This window comes from Haliotis asinina, chromosome 13 (genome assembly GCF_037392515.1).
Source record: "Haliotis asinina isolate JCU_RB_2024 chromosome 13, JCU_Hal_asi_v2, whole genome shotgun sequence".
NCBI lineage: Eukaryota > Metazoa > Mollusca > Gastropoda > Lepetellida > Haliotidae > Haliotis > Haliotis asinina.
Genome location: NC_090292.1, coordinates 4175268 through 4194982, shown reverse-complemented (window position 1 = coordinate 4194982; position 19715 = coordinate 4175268). Strand labels below are relative to the sequence as shown.

General features: G+C 37.1%; 1 protein-coding gene across 1 annotated transcript in view; it reads left to right on the top strand.

The window, feature by feature from the left end:
* Positions 1–907: 907 nt before the first annotated feature.
* The window catches only part of LOC137260366 (uncharacterized), a 33235-nt gene continuing 14427 nt past the window's right edge, over positions 908–19715 (top strand). The window contains exons 1-3 of the mRNA XM_067798040.1: positions 908–915; positions 1674–1741; positions 2677–2763. Coding sequence (XP_067654141.1) covers positions 908–915; positions 1674–1741; positions 2677–2763 — 163 coding nt within the window. The remainder of the gene's footprint in view (positions 916–1673; positions 1742–2676; positions 2764–19715) is intronic.

The window sequence follows — 19715 nt, the reverse complement described above, 5'->3', positions numbered from 1 at the left end:
GTGTTTTTACATGAACTTTTCTGCCGTAAGATATGCACATTTCAGTGACTAGATTTTAGTCTACGATACGCAGCCCAGCACAGTTTATGCGCGGCCATAACAGCTTACACCCATTTACTCACTGGCGCGCAAAATTGCATAGCAGTGCCAGGACAAAATTATGGCAAGGGTCAGGGAGGCGATCCACGACGTATTTGTGACGAAATATTACTTGATTTGAGGGGATTTCGTTATCAAACTTTTGAACAGCTGAAAACTTTTGCCACGACTTCACGATTGCTCAAGAATTTGAAAAACTAACCACGACCGTATTACGGATTAATTACGAACTTGACGAATTGATTTTACGTTTCAATTACGAATCCTCAAATTCGTTAAATCGTGACGATTCATGTCATTTGTGGTGTGAGTGGAAGAGGAATAAAGAGCGCTGACAGAAACGGATAATGTACGGCTCTGTTTACATCTTGGCGTTTTTCTTGGACATTTTCCCGGTCGAACATGGAATGCTCACGTGCAATGTTGCAGGTTCCACCTGAGCAATGCCAGCCTCAATGTTATTTATACCCCGGGTCACTGTAACCTTCACAAACTGAACTAACAGTTTTCTTGTAGTTTATCACTGAATGTGTATCAGAACTCAGATTTTTGTGTTGTGGCAATAAACAGGTTTGTCAGAGAGATCACAGCAGTCTGTGGACTTCTTTAAATTAAATACACTTATAAGTTGTTTTGCTTCGAACTAGATGGGGTATTTGATCATAAACAGCAAAACATTTCACACACGTCAATGTCAAACGAGAAATGAATCCACAATGCTGATACAGACGTACACACGCTGCTGCACAACTGAGTATGGTTATTCATTAACCACAATCGATCTTTCTCAACTGAATAGATCCCCGAAATGGTAGGGTATGGATATATTTCATTTATATATACAAGTTAGAAGAGCTGTTTGCACAGAAACAATGGGGATTAGGAAGTCAGACACAATAACAGCACATTTGCTTTGATAAAGGGGTTAACAAACAAACGATGCACTATACACAAAGGGATAATGAGCCCTGCAGTATACGGGATGGGATAGTGAAGCCTGTAGTATACACAAAGGGATAATGAGCCCTGCAGTATACGGGATGGGATAATGAAGCCTGTAGTATACACAAAGGGATAATGAGCCCTGCAGTATGCGGGAAGTGATAGTGAGACCTGCAGTATACACGAAGGGATAGTGAGGCCTGCGATATACCGGAAGGGACTTTGGAGCCTGCAGCATACAGACAAGGAAAGCGAAACCTGCAGTATACGGCAAGGGATAGTGAACCGTGTAGTATACACGAGGAGATAGTAAAGCCTGTAGTATACGGGAACGGATAGTGAAGCCTGTAATATACACGACGCGATAGTGAAGTCTGCAGTATACGGGAAGGGATAGTGAAGCCTGCACAGACACTTGGCCTCGATAAAGAATTGTCTCCATCAACCTGAACGAAATATATTTAAGGCTTCTTCCATAAGATCTGTATTTAGAATTTAATCATAGATAGTACTGAACGCCAAAAAAATTGTCCCTAAAGGAGAAAACTGAGAAAATAGTAAAAATGCCTATGTACTGTATATAGTTTTCTGCATAAGATATTCCCTGTTTGATCCTCCACGACTGACTCAAGTGAGGATCTGACCCCGAACAAGACGATTCCATCAGCGCCAGTGACGACACAAGACTCTGATGCACACGGTAGGTGGGAAAACCCAACAAGCTAGAAGCTCAGTGGTGTCCGACTATGCTTGTCGTGAAAGGCGACTAGTGGGATCGGGTGGTCAGGCTAGCTGACTTGGTTGACATATGTCATCGGTTCCAAATTACGCAGATCTATGCTCATGTTGTTGATCACTGGATTGTCTGGTTCAGACTCGATTATTTAAAGACCGCCGTCATATAGCTGGAATATTGCTGAGTGCGGCGTAAAACTTAATCTCACTCACTCAGTGGTGTCGATCGCACAACTTATTAACATTTTCAGATTCCTATTTTAAAATTAGATTTAGGAAGTGCTCCCTTTTTCACGCCGTCTCAATCAATACGATATATTTGTAATGTCTCTGCTGTAACAGGTGTATATGGACTGTATCCATACGTAATATTGAAAAGAAAAACATTATTAAAGCAAAACCTGGAGCCAGTAATTACATTGCTCGTGTGGTATGTTTAATTTTCTGACTAAGATATTCCCTGTTTCAGCCTCAACTGACCCGAGCCCGAGCAACGCGATTCCACCAGCGTTAGTGACTACACAAGACTCCGATCTACATAGTAGGTGGAAAAACCCAGCATGTAGGAAGGTGAGTTTTTGATTCTCGTGCATGTAACAGACTGTTTATATGTATGCATGTACCTGTGGAAATTCTGACTTGAGGGATGAGTCTCATGTCATTCACATGATTTCAAACTGTTGAAACTAAATTTATTTGTGTTACCTGTTTCCTGCACAGATACGCGGTCTCGATAAAAAACTATCTCAGTCAAACTGAACGAAATGTATTTAAGGACTCCTCCATTTCTATTTAGAATAAATCATGCAGAGTATTGAAAGGCCAAACAAAACTGAGGCCAGTAGTAGCAACGCAAATGCGCTATGATTAGTTTTCTGAACCTCATATTCCCTGTTTCAGCCTCCACGACCGACACAAGTGAGAATCTGACACCGAGCAGCACAGTTCCACAAGCGCCAGTGACGACACAAGACTCTGATGCACACGGTAGGTGGGAAAACCCAACAGGCAGGAAGCTCAGTGATGTCGATCAACGTTCATGTTGTCAATCACAGGATTTCATGAACAAGATATTTATGCTGAGGTTGCCATCAGACAGCTGGAATACTGCAGAGTGTGGCGTTAAACAACAAACAGACTGAGACATAGACTGCTTTATCCCTTATTACCCTAATAAATATCAAACAACAATGATACATAATATATCCAATCGTACACAAGATATTTATGCTGAGGTTGCCATCAGACAGCTGGAATACTGCAGAGTGTGGCGTTAAACAACAAAACGACTGAGACATAGACTGCTTTATCTCTTATGACCCTAATAAATATCAAACAACAATGATACATAATATATCCAATCGTACACAAGATATTTATGCTGAGGTTGCCATCAGACAGCTGGAATACTGCAGAGTGTGGCGTTAAACAACAAAAAGACTGAGACATAGACTGCTTTATCCCTTATTACCCTAATAAATATCAAACAACAATGATACATAATATATCCAATCGTACACAAGATATTTATGCTGAGGTCGCCATCAGACAGCTGGAATACTGCAGAGTGTGGCGTTAAACAACAAAAAGACTGAGACATAGACTGCTTTATCCCTTATTACCCTAATAAATATCAAACAACAATGATACATAATATATCCAATCGTACACAAGATATTTATGCTGAGGTCGCCATCAGACAGCTGGAATACTGCAGAGTGTGGCGTTAAACAACAAAAAGACTGACACATAGACTGGCTAATCCCTTATTACCCTAATAAATATCAAACAACAATGATACATAATATATCCAATCGTACACAAGATATTTATGCTGAGGTTGCCATCAGACAGCTGGAATACTGCAGAGTGTGGCGTTAAACAACAAAAAGACTGAGACATAGACTGGCTTATCCCTTATTACCCTATTAAATATCAAACAACAATGATACATAATATATCCAATCGTACACAAGATATTTATGCTGAGGTTGCCATCAGACAGCTGGAATACTGCAGAGTGTGGCGTTAAACAACAAAACGACTGAGACATAGACTGCTTTATCTCTTATTACCCTAATAAATATCAAACAACAATGATACATAATATATCCAATCGTACACAAGATATTTATGCTGAGGTTGCCATCAGACAGCTGGAATACTGCAGAGTGTGGCGTTAAACAACAAAACGACTGAGACATAGACTGCTTTATCTCTTATTACCCTAATAAATATCAAACAACAATGATACATAATACATCCAATCGTACACAAGATATTTATGCTGAGGTTGCCATCAGACAGCTGGAATACTGCAGAGTGTGGCGTTAAACAACAAAAAGACTGAGACATAGACTGGCTTATCCCTTATTACCCTAATAAATATCAAATAACAATGATACATAATATATCCAATCGTACACAAGATATTTATGCTGAGGTCGCCATCAGACAGCTGGAATACTGCAGAGTGTGGCGTTAAACAACAAAAAGACTGAGACATAGACTGGCTTATCCCTTATTACCCCAATAAATATCAAACAACAATGATACATAATATATCCAATCGTACACAAGACATTTATGCTGAGGTTGCCATCAGACAGCTGGAATACTGCAGAGTGTGGCGTTAAACAACAAAAAGACTGAGACATAGACTGCTTTATCTCTTATTACCCAAAAAAATATCAAACAACAATGATACATAATATATCCAATAGTACACAAGATATTTATGCTGAGGTTGCCATCAGACAGCTGGAATACTGCAGAGTGTGGCGTTAAACAACAAAAAGACTGAGACATAGACTGCTTTATCTCTTATTACCCTAATAAATATCAAACAACAATGATACATAATATATCCAATCGTACACAAGATATTTATGCTGAGGTTGCCATCAGACAGCTGGAATACTGCAGAGTGTGGCGTTAAACAACAAAAAGACTGACACATAGACTGCTTTATCCCTTATTACCCTAATAAATATCAAACAACAATGATACATAATATATCCAATCGTACACAAGATATTTATGCTGAGGTTGCCATCAGACAGCTGGAATACTGCAGAGTGTGGCGTTAAACAACAAAAAGACTGAGACATAGACTGCTTTTTCTCTTATTACCCTAATAAATATCAAACAACAATGATACATAATATATCCAATCGAACACAAGATATTTATGCTGAGGTTGCCATCAGACAGCTGGAATACTGCAGAGTGTGGCGCTAAACAACAAGATGACTGAGACATAGACTGGCAAATCCCTTATTACCCTAATAAATATCAAACAACAATGATACATAATATATCCAATCGTACACAAGATATTTATGCTGAGGTTGCCATCAGACAGCTGGAATACTGCAGAGTGTGGCGTTAAAGAACAAAAAGACTGAGACATAGAGTGCTTTATCTCTTATTACCCTAATAAATATCAAACAACAATGATACATAATATATCCAATCGTACACAAGATATTTATGCTGAGGTTGCCATCAGACAGCTGGAATACTGCAGAGTGTGGCGTTAAATAACAAAAAGACTGAGACATAGACTGCTTTATCTCTTATTACCCTAATAAATATCAAACAACAATGATACATAATATATCCAATCGTACACAAGATATTTATGCTGAGGTTGCCATCAGACAGCTGGAATACTGCAGAGTGTGGCGTTAAACAACAAAAAGACTGAGACATAGACTGCCTTATCCCTTATTACCCTAATAAATATCAAACAACAATGATACATAATATATCCAATCGTACACAAGATATTTATGCTGAGGTTGCCATCAGACAGCTGGAATACTGCAGAGTGTGGCGTTAAACAACAAAAAGACTGAGACATAGACTGGCTTATCCCTTATTACCCTAATAAATATCAAACAACAATGATACATAATGTATCCAATCGTACACAAGATATTTATGCTGAGGTCGCCATCAGACAGCTGGAATACTGCAGAGTGTGGCGTTAAACAACAAAAAGACTGAGACATAGACTGCTTTATCCCTTATTACCCTAATAAATATCAAACAACAATGATACATAATATATCCAATCGTACACAAGATATTTATGCTGAGGTCGCCATCAGACAGCTGGAATACTGCAGAGTGTGGCGTTAAACAACAAAAAGACTGAGACATAGACTGGCTTATCCCTTATTACCCTAATAAATATCAAACAACAATGATACATAATATATCCAATCGTACACAAGATATTTATGCTGAGGTTGCCATCAGACAGCTGGAATACTGCAGAGTGTGGCGTTAAACAACAAAAAGACTGAGACATAGACTGGCTTATCCCTTATTACCCTAATAAATATCAAACAACAATGATACATAATACATCAAATCGTACACAAGATATTTATGCTGAGCTTGCCATCAGACAGCTGGAATACTGCAGAGTGTGGCGTTAAACAACAAAAAGACTGAGACATAGACTGCTTTATCTCTTATTACCCTAATAAATATCAAACAACAATGATACATAATATATCCAATCGTACACAAGATATTTATGCTGAGGTTGCCATCAGACAGCTGGAATACTGCAGAGTGTGGCGTTAAACAACAAAAAGACTGAGACATAGACTGCCTTATCCCTTATTACCCTAATAAATATCAAACAACAATGATACATAATATATCCAATCGTACACAAGATATTTATGCTGAGGTTGCCATCAGACAGCTGGAATACTGCAGAGTGTGGCGTTAAACAACAAAAAGACTGAGACATAGACTGGCTTATCCCTTATTACCCTAATAAATATCAAACAACAATGATACATAATGTATCCAATCGTACACAAGATATTTATGCTGAGGTCGCCATCAGACAGCTGGAATACTGCAGAGTGTGGCGTTAAACAACAAAAAGACTGAGACATAGACTGCTTTATCCCTTATTACCCTAATAAATATCAAACAACAATGATATATAATATATCCAATCGTACACAAGATATTTATGCTGAGGTCGCCATCAGACAGCTGGAATACTGCAGAGTGTGGCGTTAAACAACAAAAAGACTGAGACATAGACTGGCTTATCCCTTATTACCCTAATAAATATCAAACAACAATGATACATAATATATCCAATCGTACACAAGATATTTATGCTGAGGTTGCCATCAGACAGCTGGAATACTGCAGAGTGTGGCGTTAAACAACAAAAAGACTGAGACATAGACTGGCTTATCCCTTATTACCCTAATAAATATCAAACAACAATGATACATAATACATCAAATCGTACACAAGATATTTATGCTGAGCTTGCCATCAGACAGCTGGAATACTGCAGAGTGTGGCGTTAAACAACAAACAGACTGAGACATAGACTGCTTTATCCCTTATTACCCTAATAAATATCAAACAACAATGATACATAATATATCCAATCGTACACAAGATATTTATGCTGAGGTCGCCATCAGACAGCTGGAATACTGCAGAGTGTGGCGTTAAACAACAAAAAGACTGAGACATAGACTGCTTTATCTCTTATTAACCAAAAAAATATCAAACAACAATGATACATAATATATCCAAAAGTACACAAGATATTTATGCTGAGGTTGCCATCAGACAGCTGGAATACTGCAGAGTGTGGCGTTAAACAACAAAAAGACTGAGACATAGACTGGCTTATCCCTTATTACCCTAATAAATATCAAACAACAATGATACATAATACATCAAATCGTACACAAGATATTTATGCTGAGCTTGCCATCAGACAGCTGGAATACTGCAGAGTGTGGCGTTAAACAACAAAAAGACTGAGACATAGACTGCTTTATCTCTTATTACCCTAATAAATATCAAACAACAATGATACATAATATATCCAATCGTACACAAGATATTTATGCTGAGGTCGCCATCAGACAGCTGGAATACTGCAGAGTGTGGCGTTAAACAACAAAAAGACTGAGACATAGACTGCTTTATCTCTTATTAACCAAAAAAATATCAAACAACAATGATACATAATATATCCAAAAGTACACAAGATATTTATGCTGAGGTTGCCATCAGACAGTTGGAATACTGCAGAGTGTGGCGTTAAACAACAAAAAGACTGAGACATAGACTGCTTTATCTCTTATTACCCTAATAAATATCAAACAACAATGATACATAATATATCCAATCGTACACAAGATATTGATGCTGAGGTTGCCATCAGACAGCTGGAATACTGCAGAGTGTGGCGTTAAACAACAAAAAGACTGACACATAGACTGCTTTATCCCTTATTACCCTAATAAATATCAAACAACAATGATACATAATATATCCAATCGTACACAAGATATTTATGCTGAGGTTGCCATCAGACAGCTGGAATACTGCAGAGTGTGGCGTTAAACAACAAAACGACTGAGACATAGACTGCTTTATCTCTTATTACCCTAATAAATATCAAACAACAATGATACATAATATATCCAATCGTACACAAGATATTTATGCTGAGGTTGCCATCAGACAGCTGGAATACTGCAGAGTGTGGCGTTAAACAACAAAACGACTGAGACATAGACTGCTTTATCTCTTATTACCCAAATAAATATCAAACAACAATGATACATAATATGTCCAATCGTACACAAGATATTTATGCTGAGGTTGCCATCAGACAGCTGGAATACTGCAGAGTGTGGCGTTAAACAACAAAACGACTGAGACATAGACTGCTTTATCTCTTATTACCCTAATAAATATCAAACAACAATGATACATAATGGACCCAATCGTACACAAGATATTTATGCTGAGGTCGCCATCAGACAGCTGGAATACTGCAGAGTGTGGAGTTAAACAACAAAAAGACTGAGACATAGACTGGCTTATCCCTTATTACCCTAATAAATATCAAACAACAATGATACATAATATATCCAATCGTACACAAGATATTTATGCTGAGGTTGCCATCAGACAGCTGGAATACTGCAGAGTGTGGCGTTAAACAACAAAACGACTGAGACATAGACTGCTTTATCTCTTATTACCCTAATAAATATCAAACAACAATGATACATAATATATCCAATAGTACACAAGATATTTATGCTGAGGTTGCCATCAGACAGCTGGAATACTGCAGAGTGTGGCGTTAAACAACAAAAAGACTGAGACATAGACTGCTTTATCTCTTATTACCCTAATAAATATCAAACAACAATGATACATAATATATCCAAAAGTACACAAGATATTTATGCTGAGGTTGCCATCAGACAGCTGGAATACTGCAGAGTGTGGCGTTAAACAACAAAAAGACTGAGACATAGACTGGCTTATCCCTTATTACCCCAATAAATATCAAACAACAATGATACATAATATATCCAATCGTACACAAGATATTTATGCTGAGGTTGCCATCAGACAGCTGGAATACTGCAGAGTGTGGCGTTAAACAACAAAAAGACTGAGACATAGACTGGCTTATCCCTTATTACCCTAATAAATATCAAACAACAATGATACATAATATATCCAATCGTACACAAGATATTTATGCTGAGGTTGCCATCAGACAGCTGGAATACTGCAGAGTGTGGCGTTAAACAACAAAACGACTGAGACATAGACTGCTTTATCTCTTATTACCCTAATAAATATCAAACAACAATGATACATAATATATCCAATCGTACACAAGATATTTATGCTGAGGTTGCCATCAGACAGCTGGAATACTGCAGAGTGTGGCGCTAAACTACAAGAAGACTGAGACATAGACTGGCTAATCCCTTATTACCCTAATAAATATCAACAACAATGATACATAATATATCCAATCGTACACAAGATATTTATGCTGAGGTTGCCATCAGACAGCTGGAATACTGCAGAGTGTGGCGTTAAACAACAAAAAGACTGAGACATAGACTGGCTTATCCCTTATTACCCTAATAAATATCAAACAACAATGATACATAATATATCCAATCGTACACAAGATATTTATGCTGAGGTTGCCATCAGACAGCTGGAATACTGCAGAGTGTGGCGTTAAACAACAAAAAGACTGAGACATAGACTGGCAAATCCCTTATTACCCTAATAAATATCAAACAACAATGATACATAATATATCCAATCGTACACAAGATATTTATGCTGAGGTTGCCATCAGACAGCTGGAATACTGCAGAGTGTGGCGTTAAACAACAAAACGACTGAGACATAGACTGCTTTATCTCTTATTACCCTAATAAATATCAAACAACAATGATACATAATATATCCAATCGTACACAAGATATTTATGCTGAGGTTGCCATCAGACAGCTGGAATACTGCAGAGTGTGGCGCTAAACAACAAGAAGACTGAGACATAGACTGGCTAATCCCTTATTACCCTAATAAATATCAAACAACAATGATACATAATATATCCAATCGTACACAAGATATTTATGCTGAGGTTGCCATCAGACAGCTGGAATACTGCAGAGTGTGGCGTTAAATAACAAAAAGACTGAGACATAGACTGCTTTATCTCTTATTACCCTAATAAATATCAAACAACAATGATACATAATATATCCAATCGTACACAAGATATTTATGCTGAGGTTGCCATCAGACAGCTGGAATACTGCAGAGTGTGGCGCTAAACAACAAGAAGACTGAGACATAGACTGGCTAATCCCTTATTACCCTAATAAATATCAAACAACAATGATACATAATATATCCAATCGTACACAAGATATTTATGCTGAGGTTGCCATCAGACAGCTGGAATACTGCAGAGTGTGGCGTTAAACAACAAAAAGACTGAGACATAGACTGGCTTATCCCTTATTACCCTAATAAATATCAAACAACAATGATACATAATATATCCAATCGTACACAAGATATTTATGCTGAGGTTGCCATCAGACAGCTGGAATACTGCAGAGTGTGGCGTTAAACAACAAAAAGACTGAGACATAGACTGCTTTATCTCTTATTACCCTAATAAATATCAAACAACAATGATACATAATATATCCAATCGTACACAAGATATTTATGCTGAGGTTGCCATCAGACAGCTGGAATACTGCAGAGTGTGGCGTTAAATAACAAAAATACTGAGACATAGACTGCTTTATCTCTTATTACCCTAATAAATATCAAACAACAATGATACATAATATATCCAATCGTACACAAGATATTTATGCTGAGGTTGCCATCAGACAGCTGGAATACTGCAGAGTGTGGCGTTAAATAACAAAAAGACTGAGACATAGACTGCTTTATCTCTTATTACCCTAATAAATATCAAACAACAATGATACATAATATATCCAATCGTACACAAGATATTTATGCTGAGGTTGCCATCAGACAGCTGGAATATTGCAGAGTGTGGCGTTAAACAACAAAACGACTGAGACATAGACTGGCTTACCCCTTATTACCCTAATAAATATCAAACAACAATGATACATAATACATCAAATCGTACACAAGATATTTATGCTGAGGTTGCCATCAGACAGCTGGAATTCTGCAGAGTGTGGCGTTAAACAACAAAAAGACTGAGACATAGACTGGCTTATCCCTTATTACCCTAATAAATATCAAACAACAATGATACATAATATATCCAATCGTACACAAGATATTGATGCTGAGGTCGCCATCAGACAGCTGGAATACTGCAGAGTGTGGCGTTAAACAACAAAAAGACTGAGACATAGACTGCTTTATCCCTTATTACCCTAATAAATATCAAACAACAATGATACATAATATATCCAATCGTACACAAGATATTTATGCTGAGGTCGCCATCAGACAGCTGGAATACTGCAGAGTGTGGCGTTAAACAACAAAAAGACTGAGACATAGACTGGCTTATCCCTTATTACCCTAATAAATATCAAACAACAATGATACATAATATATCCAATCGTACACAAGATATTTATGCTGAGGTCGCCATCAGACAGCTGGAATACTGCAGAGTGTGGCGTTAAACAACAAAAAGACTGAGACATAGACTGGCTTATCCCTTATTACCCTAATAAATATCAAACAACAATGATACATAATACATCAAATCGTACACAAGATATTTATGCTGAGGTTGCCATCAGACAGCTGGAATACTGCAAAGTTTGGCGTTAAACAACAAAAAGACTGAGACATAGACTGCTTTATCCCTTATTACCCTAATAAATATCAAACAACAATGATACATAATATATCCAATCGTACACAAGATATTTATGCTGAGGTCGCCATCAGACAGCTGGAATACTGCAGAGTGTGGCGTTAAACAACAAAAAGACTGAGACATAGACTGGCTTATCCCTTATTACCCTAATAAATATCAAACAACAATGATACATAATATATCCAATCGTACACAAGATATTTATGCTGAGGTCGCCATCAGACAGCTGGAATACTGCAAAGTGTGGCGTTAAACAACAAAAAGACTGAGACATAGACTGGCTTATCCCTTATTACCATAATAAATATCAAACAACAATGATACATAATACATCAAATCGTACACAAGATATTTATGCTGAGGTTGCCATCACACAGCTGGAATACTGCAGAGTTTGGCGTTAAACAACAAAAAGACTGAGACATAGACTGCTTTATCCCCTACTACCCTAATAAATATCAGACAACAATGATACATAATATATCCAATCGTACACAAGATATTTAGGCTGAGGTCGCCATCAGACAGCTGGAATACTGCAGAGTGTGGCGTTAAACAACAAAAAGACTGAGACATAGACTGGCTTATCCCTTATTACCCTAATAAATATCAAACAACAATGATACATAATATATCCAATCGTACACAAGATATTTATGCTGAGGTCGCCATCAGACAGCTGGAATACTGCAGAGTGTGGCGTTAAACAACAAAAAGACTGAGACATAGACTGCTTTATCTCTTATTACCCAAAAAAATATCAAACAACAATGATACATAATATATCCAAAAGTACACAAGATATTGATGCTGAGGTTGCCATCAGACAGTTGGAATACTGCAGAGTGTGGCGTTAAACAACAAAAAGACTGAGACATAGACTGCTTTATCTCTTATTACCCTAATAAATATCAAACAACAATGATACATAATATATCCAATCGTACACAAGATATTTATGCTGAGGTCGCCATCAGACAGCTGGAATACTGCAGAGTGTGGCGTTAAACAACAAAAAGACTGAGACATAGACTGGCTTATCCCTTATTACCCTAATAAATATCAAACAACAATGATACATAATACATCAAATCGTACACAAGATATTTATGCTGAGGTTGCCATCAGACAGCTGGAATACTGCAAAGTTTGGCGTTAAACAACAAAAAGACTGAGACATAGACTGCTTTATCCCTTATTACCCTAATAAATATCAAACAACAATGATACATAATATATCCAATCGTACACAAGATATTTATGCTGAGGTCGCCATCAGACAGCTGGAATACTGCAGAGTGTGGCGTTAAACAACAAAAAGACTGAGACATAGACTGCTTTATCCCTTATTACCCTAATAAATATCAAACAACAATGATACATAATATATCCAATCGTACACAAGATATTTATGCTGAGGTCGCCATCAGACAGCTGGAATACTGCAGAGTGTGGCGTTAAACAACAAAAAGACTGAGACATAGACTGGCTTATCCCTTATTACCCTAATAAATATCAAACAACAATGATACATAATACATCAAATCGTACACAAGATATTTATGCTGAGGTTGCCATCACACAGCTGGAATACTGCAGAGTTTGGCGTTAAACAACAAAAAGACTGAGACATAGACTGCTTTATCCCCTACTACCCTAATAAATATCAGACAACAATGATACATAATATATCCAATCGTACACAAGATATTTAGGCTGAGGTCGCCATCAGACAGCTGGAATACTGCAGAGTGTGGCGTTAAACAACAAAAAGACTGAGACATAGACTGGCTTATCCCTTATTACCCTAATAAATATCAAACAACAATGATACATAATATATCCAATCGTACACAAGATATTTATGCTGAGGTCGCCATCAGACAGCTGGAATACTGCAGAGTGTGGCGTTAAACAACAAAAAGACTGAGACATAGACTGCTTTATCTCTTATTACCCAAAAAAATATCAAACAACAATGATACATAATATATCCAAAAGTACACAAGATATTGATGCTGAGGTTGCCATCAGACAATTGGAATACTGCAGAGTGTGGCGTTAAACAACAAAAAGACTGAGACATAGACTGCTTTATCTCTTATTACCCTAATAAATATCAAACAACAATGATACATAATATATCCAATCGTACACAAGATATTTATGCTGAGGTTGCCATCAGACAGCTGGAATACTGCAGAGTGTGGCGTTAAACAACAAAAAGACTGACACATAGACTGCTTTATCCCTTATTACCCTAATAAACATCAAACAACAATGATACATAATATATCCAATCGTACACAAGATATTTATGCTGAGGTTGCCATCAGACAGCTGGAATACTGCAGAGTGTGGCGTTAAACAACAAAACGACTGAGACATAGACTGCTTTATCCCTTATTACCCTAATAAATATCAAACAACAATGATACATAATATATCCAATCGTACACAAGATATTTATGCTGAGGTTGCCATCAGACAGCTGGAATACTGCAGAGTGTGGCGTTAAACAACAAAACGACTGAGACATAGACTGCTTTATCTCTTATTACCCTAATAAATATCAAACAACAATGATACATAATATGTCCAATCGTACACAAGATATTTATGCTGAGGTTGCCATCAGACAGCTGGAATACTGCAGAGTGTGGCGTTAAACAACAAAACCGACTGAGACATAGACTGCTTTATCTCTTATTACCCTAATAAATATCAAACAACAATGATACATAATGGACCCAATCGTACACAAGATATTTATGCTGAGGTCGCCATCAGACAGCTGGAATACTGCAGAGTGTGGCGTTAAACAACAAAAAGACTGAGACATAGACTGCTTTATCTCTTATTACCCTAATAAATATCAAACAACAATGATACATAATATATCCAATCGTACACAAGATATTTATGCTGAGGTCGCCATCAGACAGCTGGAATACTGCAGAGTGTGGCGTTAAACAACAAAAAGACTGAGACATAGACTGCTTTATCTCTTATTACCCTAATAAATATCAAACAACAATGATACATAATATATCCAATCGTACACAAGATATTTATGCTGAGGTCGCCATCAGACAGCTGGAATACTGCAGAGTGTGGCGTTAAACAACAAAAAGACTGAGACATAGACTGGCTTATCCCTTATTACCCTAATAAATATCAAACAACAATGATACATAATATATCCAATCGTACACAAGATATTTATGCTGAGGTTGCCATCAGACAGCTGGAATACTGCAGAGTGTGGCGTTAAACAACAAAACGACTGAGACATAGACTGCTTTATCTCTTATTACCCTAATAAATATCAAACAACAATGATACATAATATATCCAATCGTACACAAGATATTTATGCTGAGGTTGCCATCAGACAGCTGGAACACTGCAGGGTGTGGCGCTAAACAACAAGAAGACTGAGACATAGACTGGCTAATCCCTTATTACCCTAATAAATATCAAACAACAATGATACATAATATATCCAATCGTACACAAGATATTTATGCTGAGGTTGCCATCAGACAGCTGGAATACTGCAGAGTGTGGCGTTAAACAACAAAAAGACTGAGACATAGACTGGCTTATCCCTTATTACCCTAATAAATATCAAACAACAATGATACATAATATATCCAATCGTACACAAGATATTTATGCTGAGGTTGCCATCAGACAGCTGGAATACTGCAGAGTGTGGCGTTAAACAACAAAAAGACTGAGACATAGACTGCTTTATCCCTTATTACCCTAATAAATATCAAACAACAATGATACATAATATATCCAATCGTACACAAGATATTTATGCTGAGGTCGCCATCAGACAGCTGGAATACTGCAGAGTGTGGCGTTAAACAACAAAAAGACTGAGACATAGACTGGCTTATCCCTTATTACCCTAATAAATATCAAACAACAATGATACATAATATATCCAATCGTACACAAGATATTTATGCTGAGGTCGCCATCAGACAGCTGGAATACTGCAGAGTGTGGCGTTAAACAACAAAAAGACTGAGACATAGACTGGCTTATCCCTTATTACCCTAATAAATATCAAACAACAATGATACATAATACATCAAATCGTACACAAGATATTTATGCTGAGGTTGCCATCAGACAGCTGGAATACTGCAGAGTTTGGCGTTAAACAACAAAAAGACTGAGACATAGACTGCTTTATCCCTTATTACCCTAATAAATATCAAACAACAATGATACATAATATATCCAATCGTACACAAGATATTTATGCTGAGGTCGCCATCAGACAGCTGGAATACTGCAGAGTTTGGCGTTAAACAACAAAAAGACTGAGACATAGACTGCTTTATCCCTTATTACCCTAATAAATATCAAACAACAATGATACATAATATATCCAATCGTACACAAGATATTTATGCTGAGGTCGCCATCAGACAGCTGGAATACTGCAGAGTGTGGCGTTAAACAACAAAAAGACTGAGACATAGACTGGCTTATCCCTTATTACCCTAATAAATATCAAACAACAATGATACATAATATATCCAATCGTACACAAGATATTTATGCTGAGGTCGCCATCAGACAGCTGGAATACTGCAGAGTGTGGCGTTAAACAACAAAAAGACTGAGACATAGACTGGCTTATCCCTTATTACCCTAATAAATATCAAACAACAATGATACATAATACATCAAATCGTACACAAGATATTTATGCTGAGGTTGCCATCAGACAGCTGGAATACTGCAGAGTTTGGCGTTAAACAACAAAAAGACTGAGACATAGACTGCTTTATCCCTTATTACCCTAATAAATATCAAACAACAATGATACATAATATATCCAATCGTACACAAGATATTTATGCTGAGGTCGCCATCAGACAGCTGGAATACTGCAGAGTGTGGCGTTAAGCAACAAAAAGACTGAGACATAGACTGGCTTATCCCTTATTACCCTAATAAATATCAAACAACAATGATACATAATACATCAAATCGTACACAAGATATTTATGCTGAGGTTGCCATCAGACTGCTGGAATACTGCAGAGTGTGGCGTTAAACAACAAAAAGACTGAGACATAGACTGACTTATCCCTTATTACCCTAATAAATATCAAACAACAATGATACATAATATATCCAATCGTACACAAGATATTTATGCTGAGGTCGCCATCAGACAGCTGGAATACTGCAGAGTGTGGCGTTAAACAACAAAAAGACTGAGACATAGACTGCTTTATCCCTTATTACCCTAATAAATATCAAACAACAATGATACATAATATATCCAATCGTACACAAGATATTTATGCTGAGGTCGCCATCAGACAGCTGGAATACTGCAGAGTGTGGCGTTAAACAACAAAAAGACTGAGACATGGACTGGCTTATCCCTTATTACCCTAATAAATATCAAACAACAATGATACATAACTTATCCAATCGTACACAAGATATTTATGCTGAGGTCGCCATCAGACAGCTGGAATACTGCAGAGTGTGGCGTTAAACAACAAAAAGACTGAGACATAGACTGGCTTATCCCTTATTACCCTAATAAATATCAAACAACAATGATACATAATACATCAAATCGTACACAAGATATTTATGCTGAGGTTGCCATCAGACAGCTGGAATACTGCAGAGTTTGGCGTTAAACAACAAAAAGACTGAGACATAGACTGCTTTATCCCTTATTACCCTAATAAATATCAAACAACAATGATACATAATATATCCAATCGTACACAAGATATTTATGCTGAGGTCGCCATCAGACAGCTGGAATACTGCAGAGTGTGGCGTTAAACAACAAAAAGACTGAGACATAGACTGGCTTATCCCTTATTACCCTAATAAATATCAAACAACAATGATACATAATATATCCAATCGTACACAAGATATTTATGCTGAGGTCGCCATCAGACAGCTGGAATACTGCAGAGTGTGGCGTTAAACAACAAAAAGACTGAGACATAGACTGGCTTATCCCTTATTACCCTAATAAATATCAAACAACAATGATACATAATACATCAAATCGTACACAAGATATTTATGCTGAGGTTGCCATCAGACAGCTGGAATACTGCAGAGTTTGGCGTTAAACAACAAAAAGACTGAGACATAGACTGCTTTATCCCTTATTACCCTAATAAATATCAAACAACAATGATACATAATATATCCAATCGTACACAAGATATTTATGCTGAGGTCGCCATCAGACAGCTGGAATACTGCAGAGTGTGGCGTTAAACAACAAAAAGACTGAGACATAGACTGGCTTATCCCTTATTACCCTAATAAATATCAAACAACAATGATACATAATATATCCAATCGTACACAAAATATTTATGCTGAGGTCGCCATCAGACAGCTGGAATACTGCAGAGTGTGGCGTTAAATAACAAAAAGACTGAGACATAGACTGCTTTATCTCTTATTACCCTAATAAATATCAAACAACAATGATACATAATATATCCAATCGTACACAAGATATTTATGCTGAGGTTGCCATCAGACAGCTGGAATACTGCAGAGTGTGGCGTTAAACAACAAAAAGACTGAGACATAGACTGGCTTACCCCTTATTACCCTAATAAAAATCAAACAACAATGATACATAATACATCAAATCGTACACAAGATATTTATGCTGAGGTTGCCATCAGACAGCTGGAATACTGCAGAGTGTGGCGTTAAACAACAAAAAGACTGAGACATAGACTGACTTATCCCTTATTACCCTAATAAATATCAAACAACAATGATACATAATATATCCAATCGTACACAAGATATTTATGCTGAGGTCGCCATCAGACAGCTGGAATACTGCAGAGTGTGGCGTTAAACAACAAAAAGACTGAGACATAGACTGCTTTATCCCTTATTACCCTAATAAATATCAAACAACAATGATACATAATATATCCAATCGTACACAAGATATTTATGCTGAGGTCGCCATCAGACAGCTGGAATACTGCAGAGTTTGGCGTTAAACAACAAAAAGACTGAGACATAGACTGCTTTATCCCTTATTACCCTAATAAATATCAAACAACAATGATACATAATATATCCAATCGTACACAAGATATTTATGCTGAGGTCGCCATCAGACAGCTGGAATACTGCAGAGTGTGGCGTTAAACAACAAAAAGACTGAGACATAGACTGGCTTATCCCTTATTACCCTAATAAATATCAAACAACAATGATACATAATATATCCAATCGTACACAAGATATTTATGCTGAGGTCGCCATCAGACAGCTGGAATACTGCAGAGTGTGGCGTTAAACAACAAAAAGACTGAGACATAGATTGGCTTATCCCTTATTACCCTAATAAATATCAAACAACAATGATACATAATACATCAAATCGTACACAAGATATTTATGCTGAGGTTGCCATCAGACAGCTGGAATACTGCAGAGTTTGGCGTTAAACAACAAAAAGACTGAGACATAGACTGCTTTATCCCTTATTACCCTAATAAATATCAAACAACAATGATACATAATATATCCAATCGTACACAAGATATTTATGCTGAGGTCGCCATCAGACAGCTGGAATACTGCAGAGTGTGGCGTTAAGCAACAAAAAGACTGAGACATAGACTGGCTTATCCCTTATTACCCTAATAAA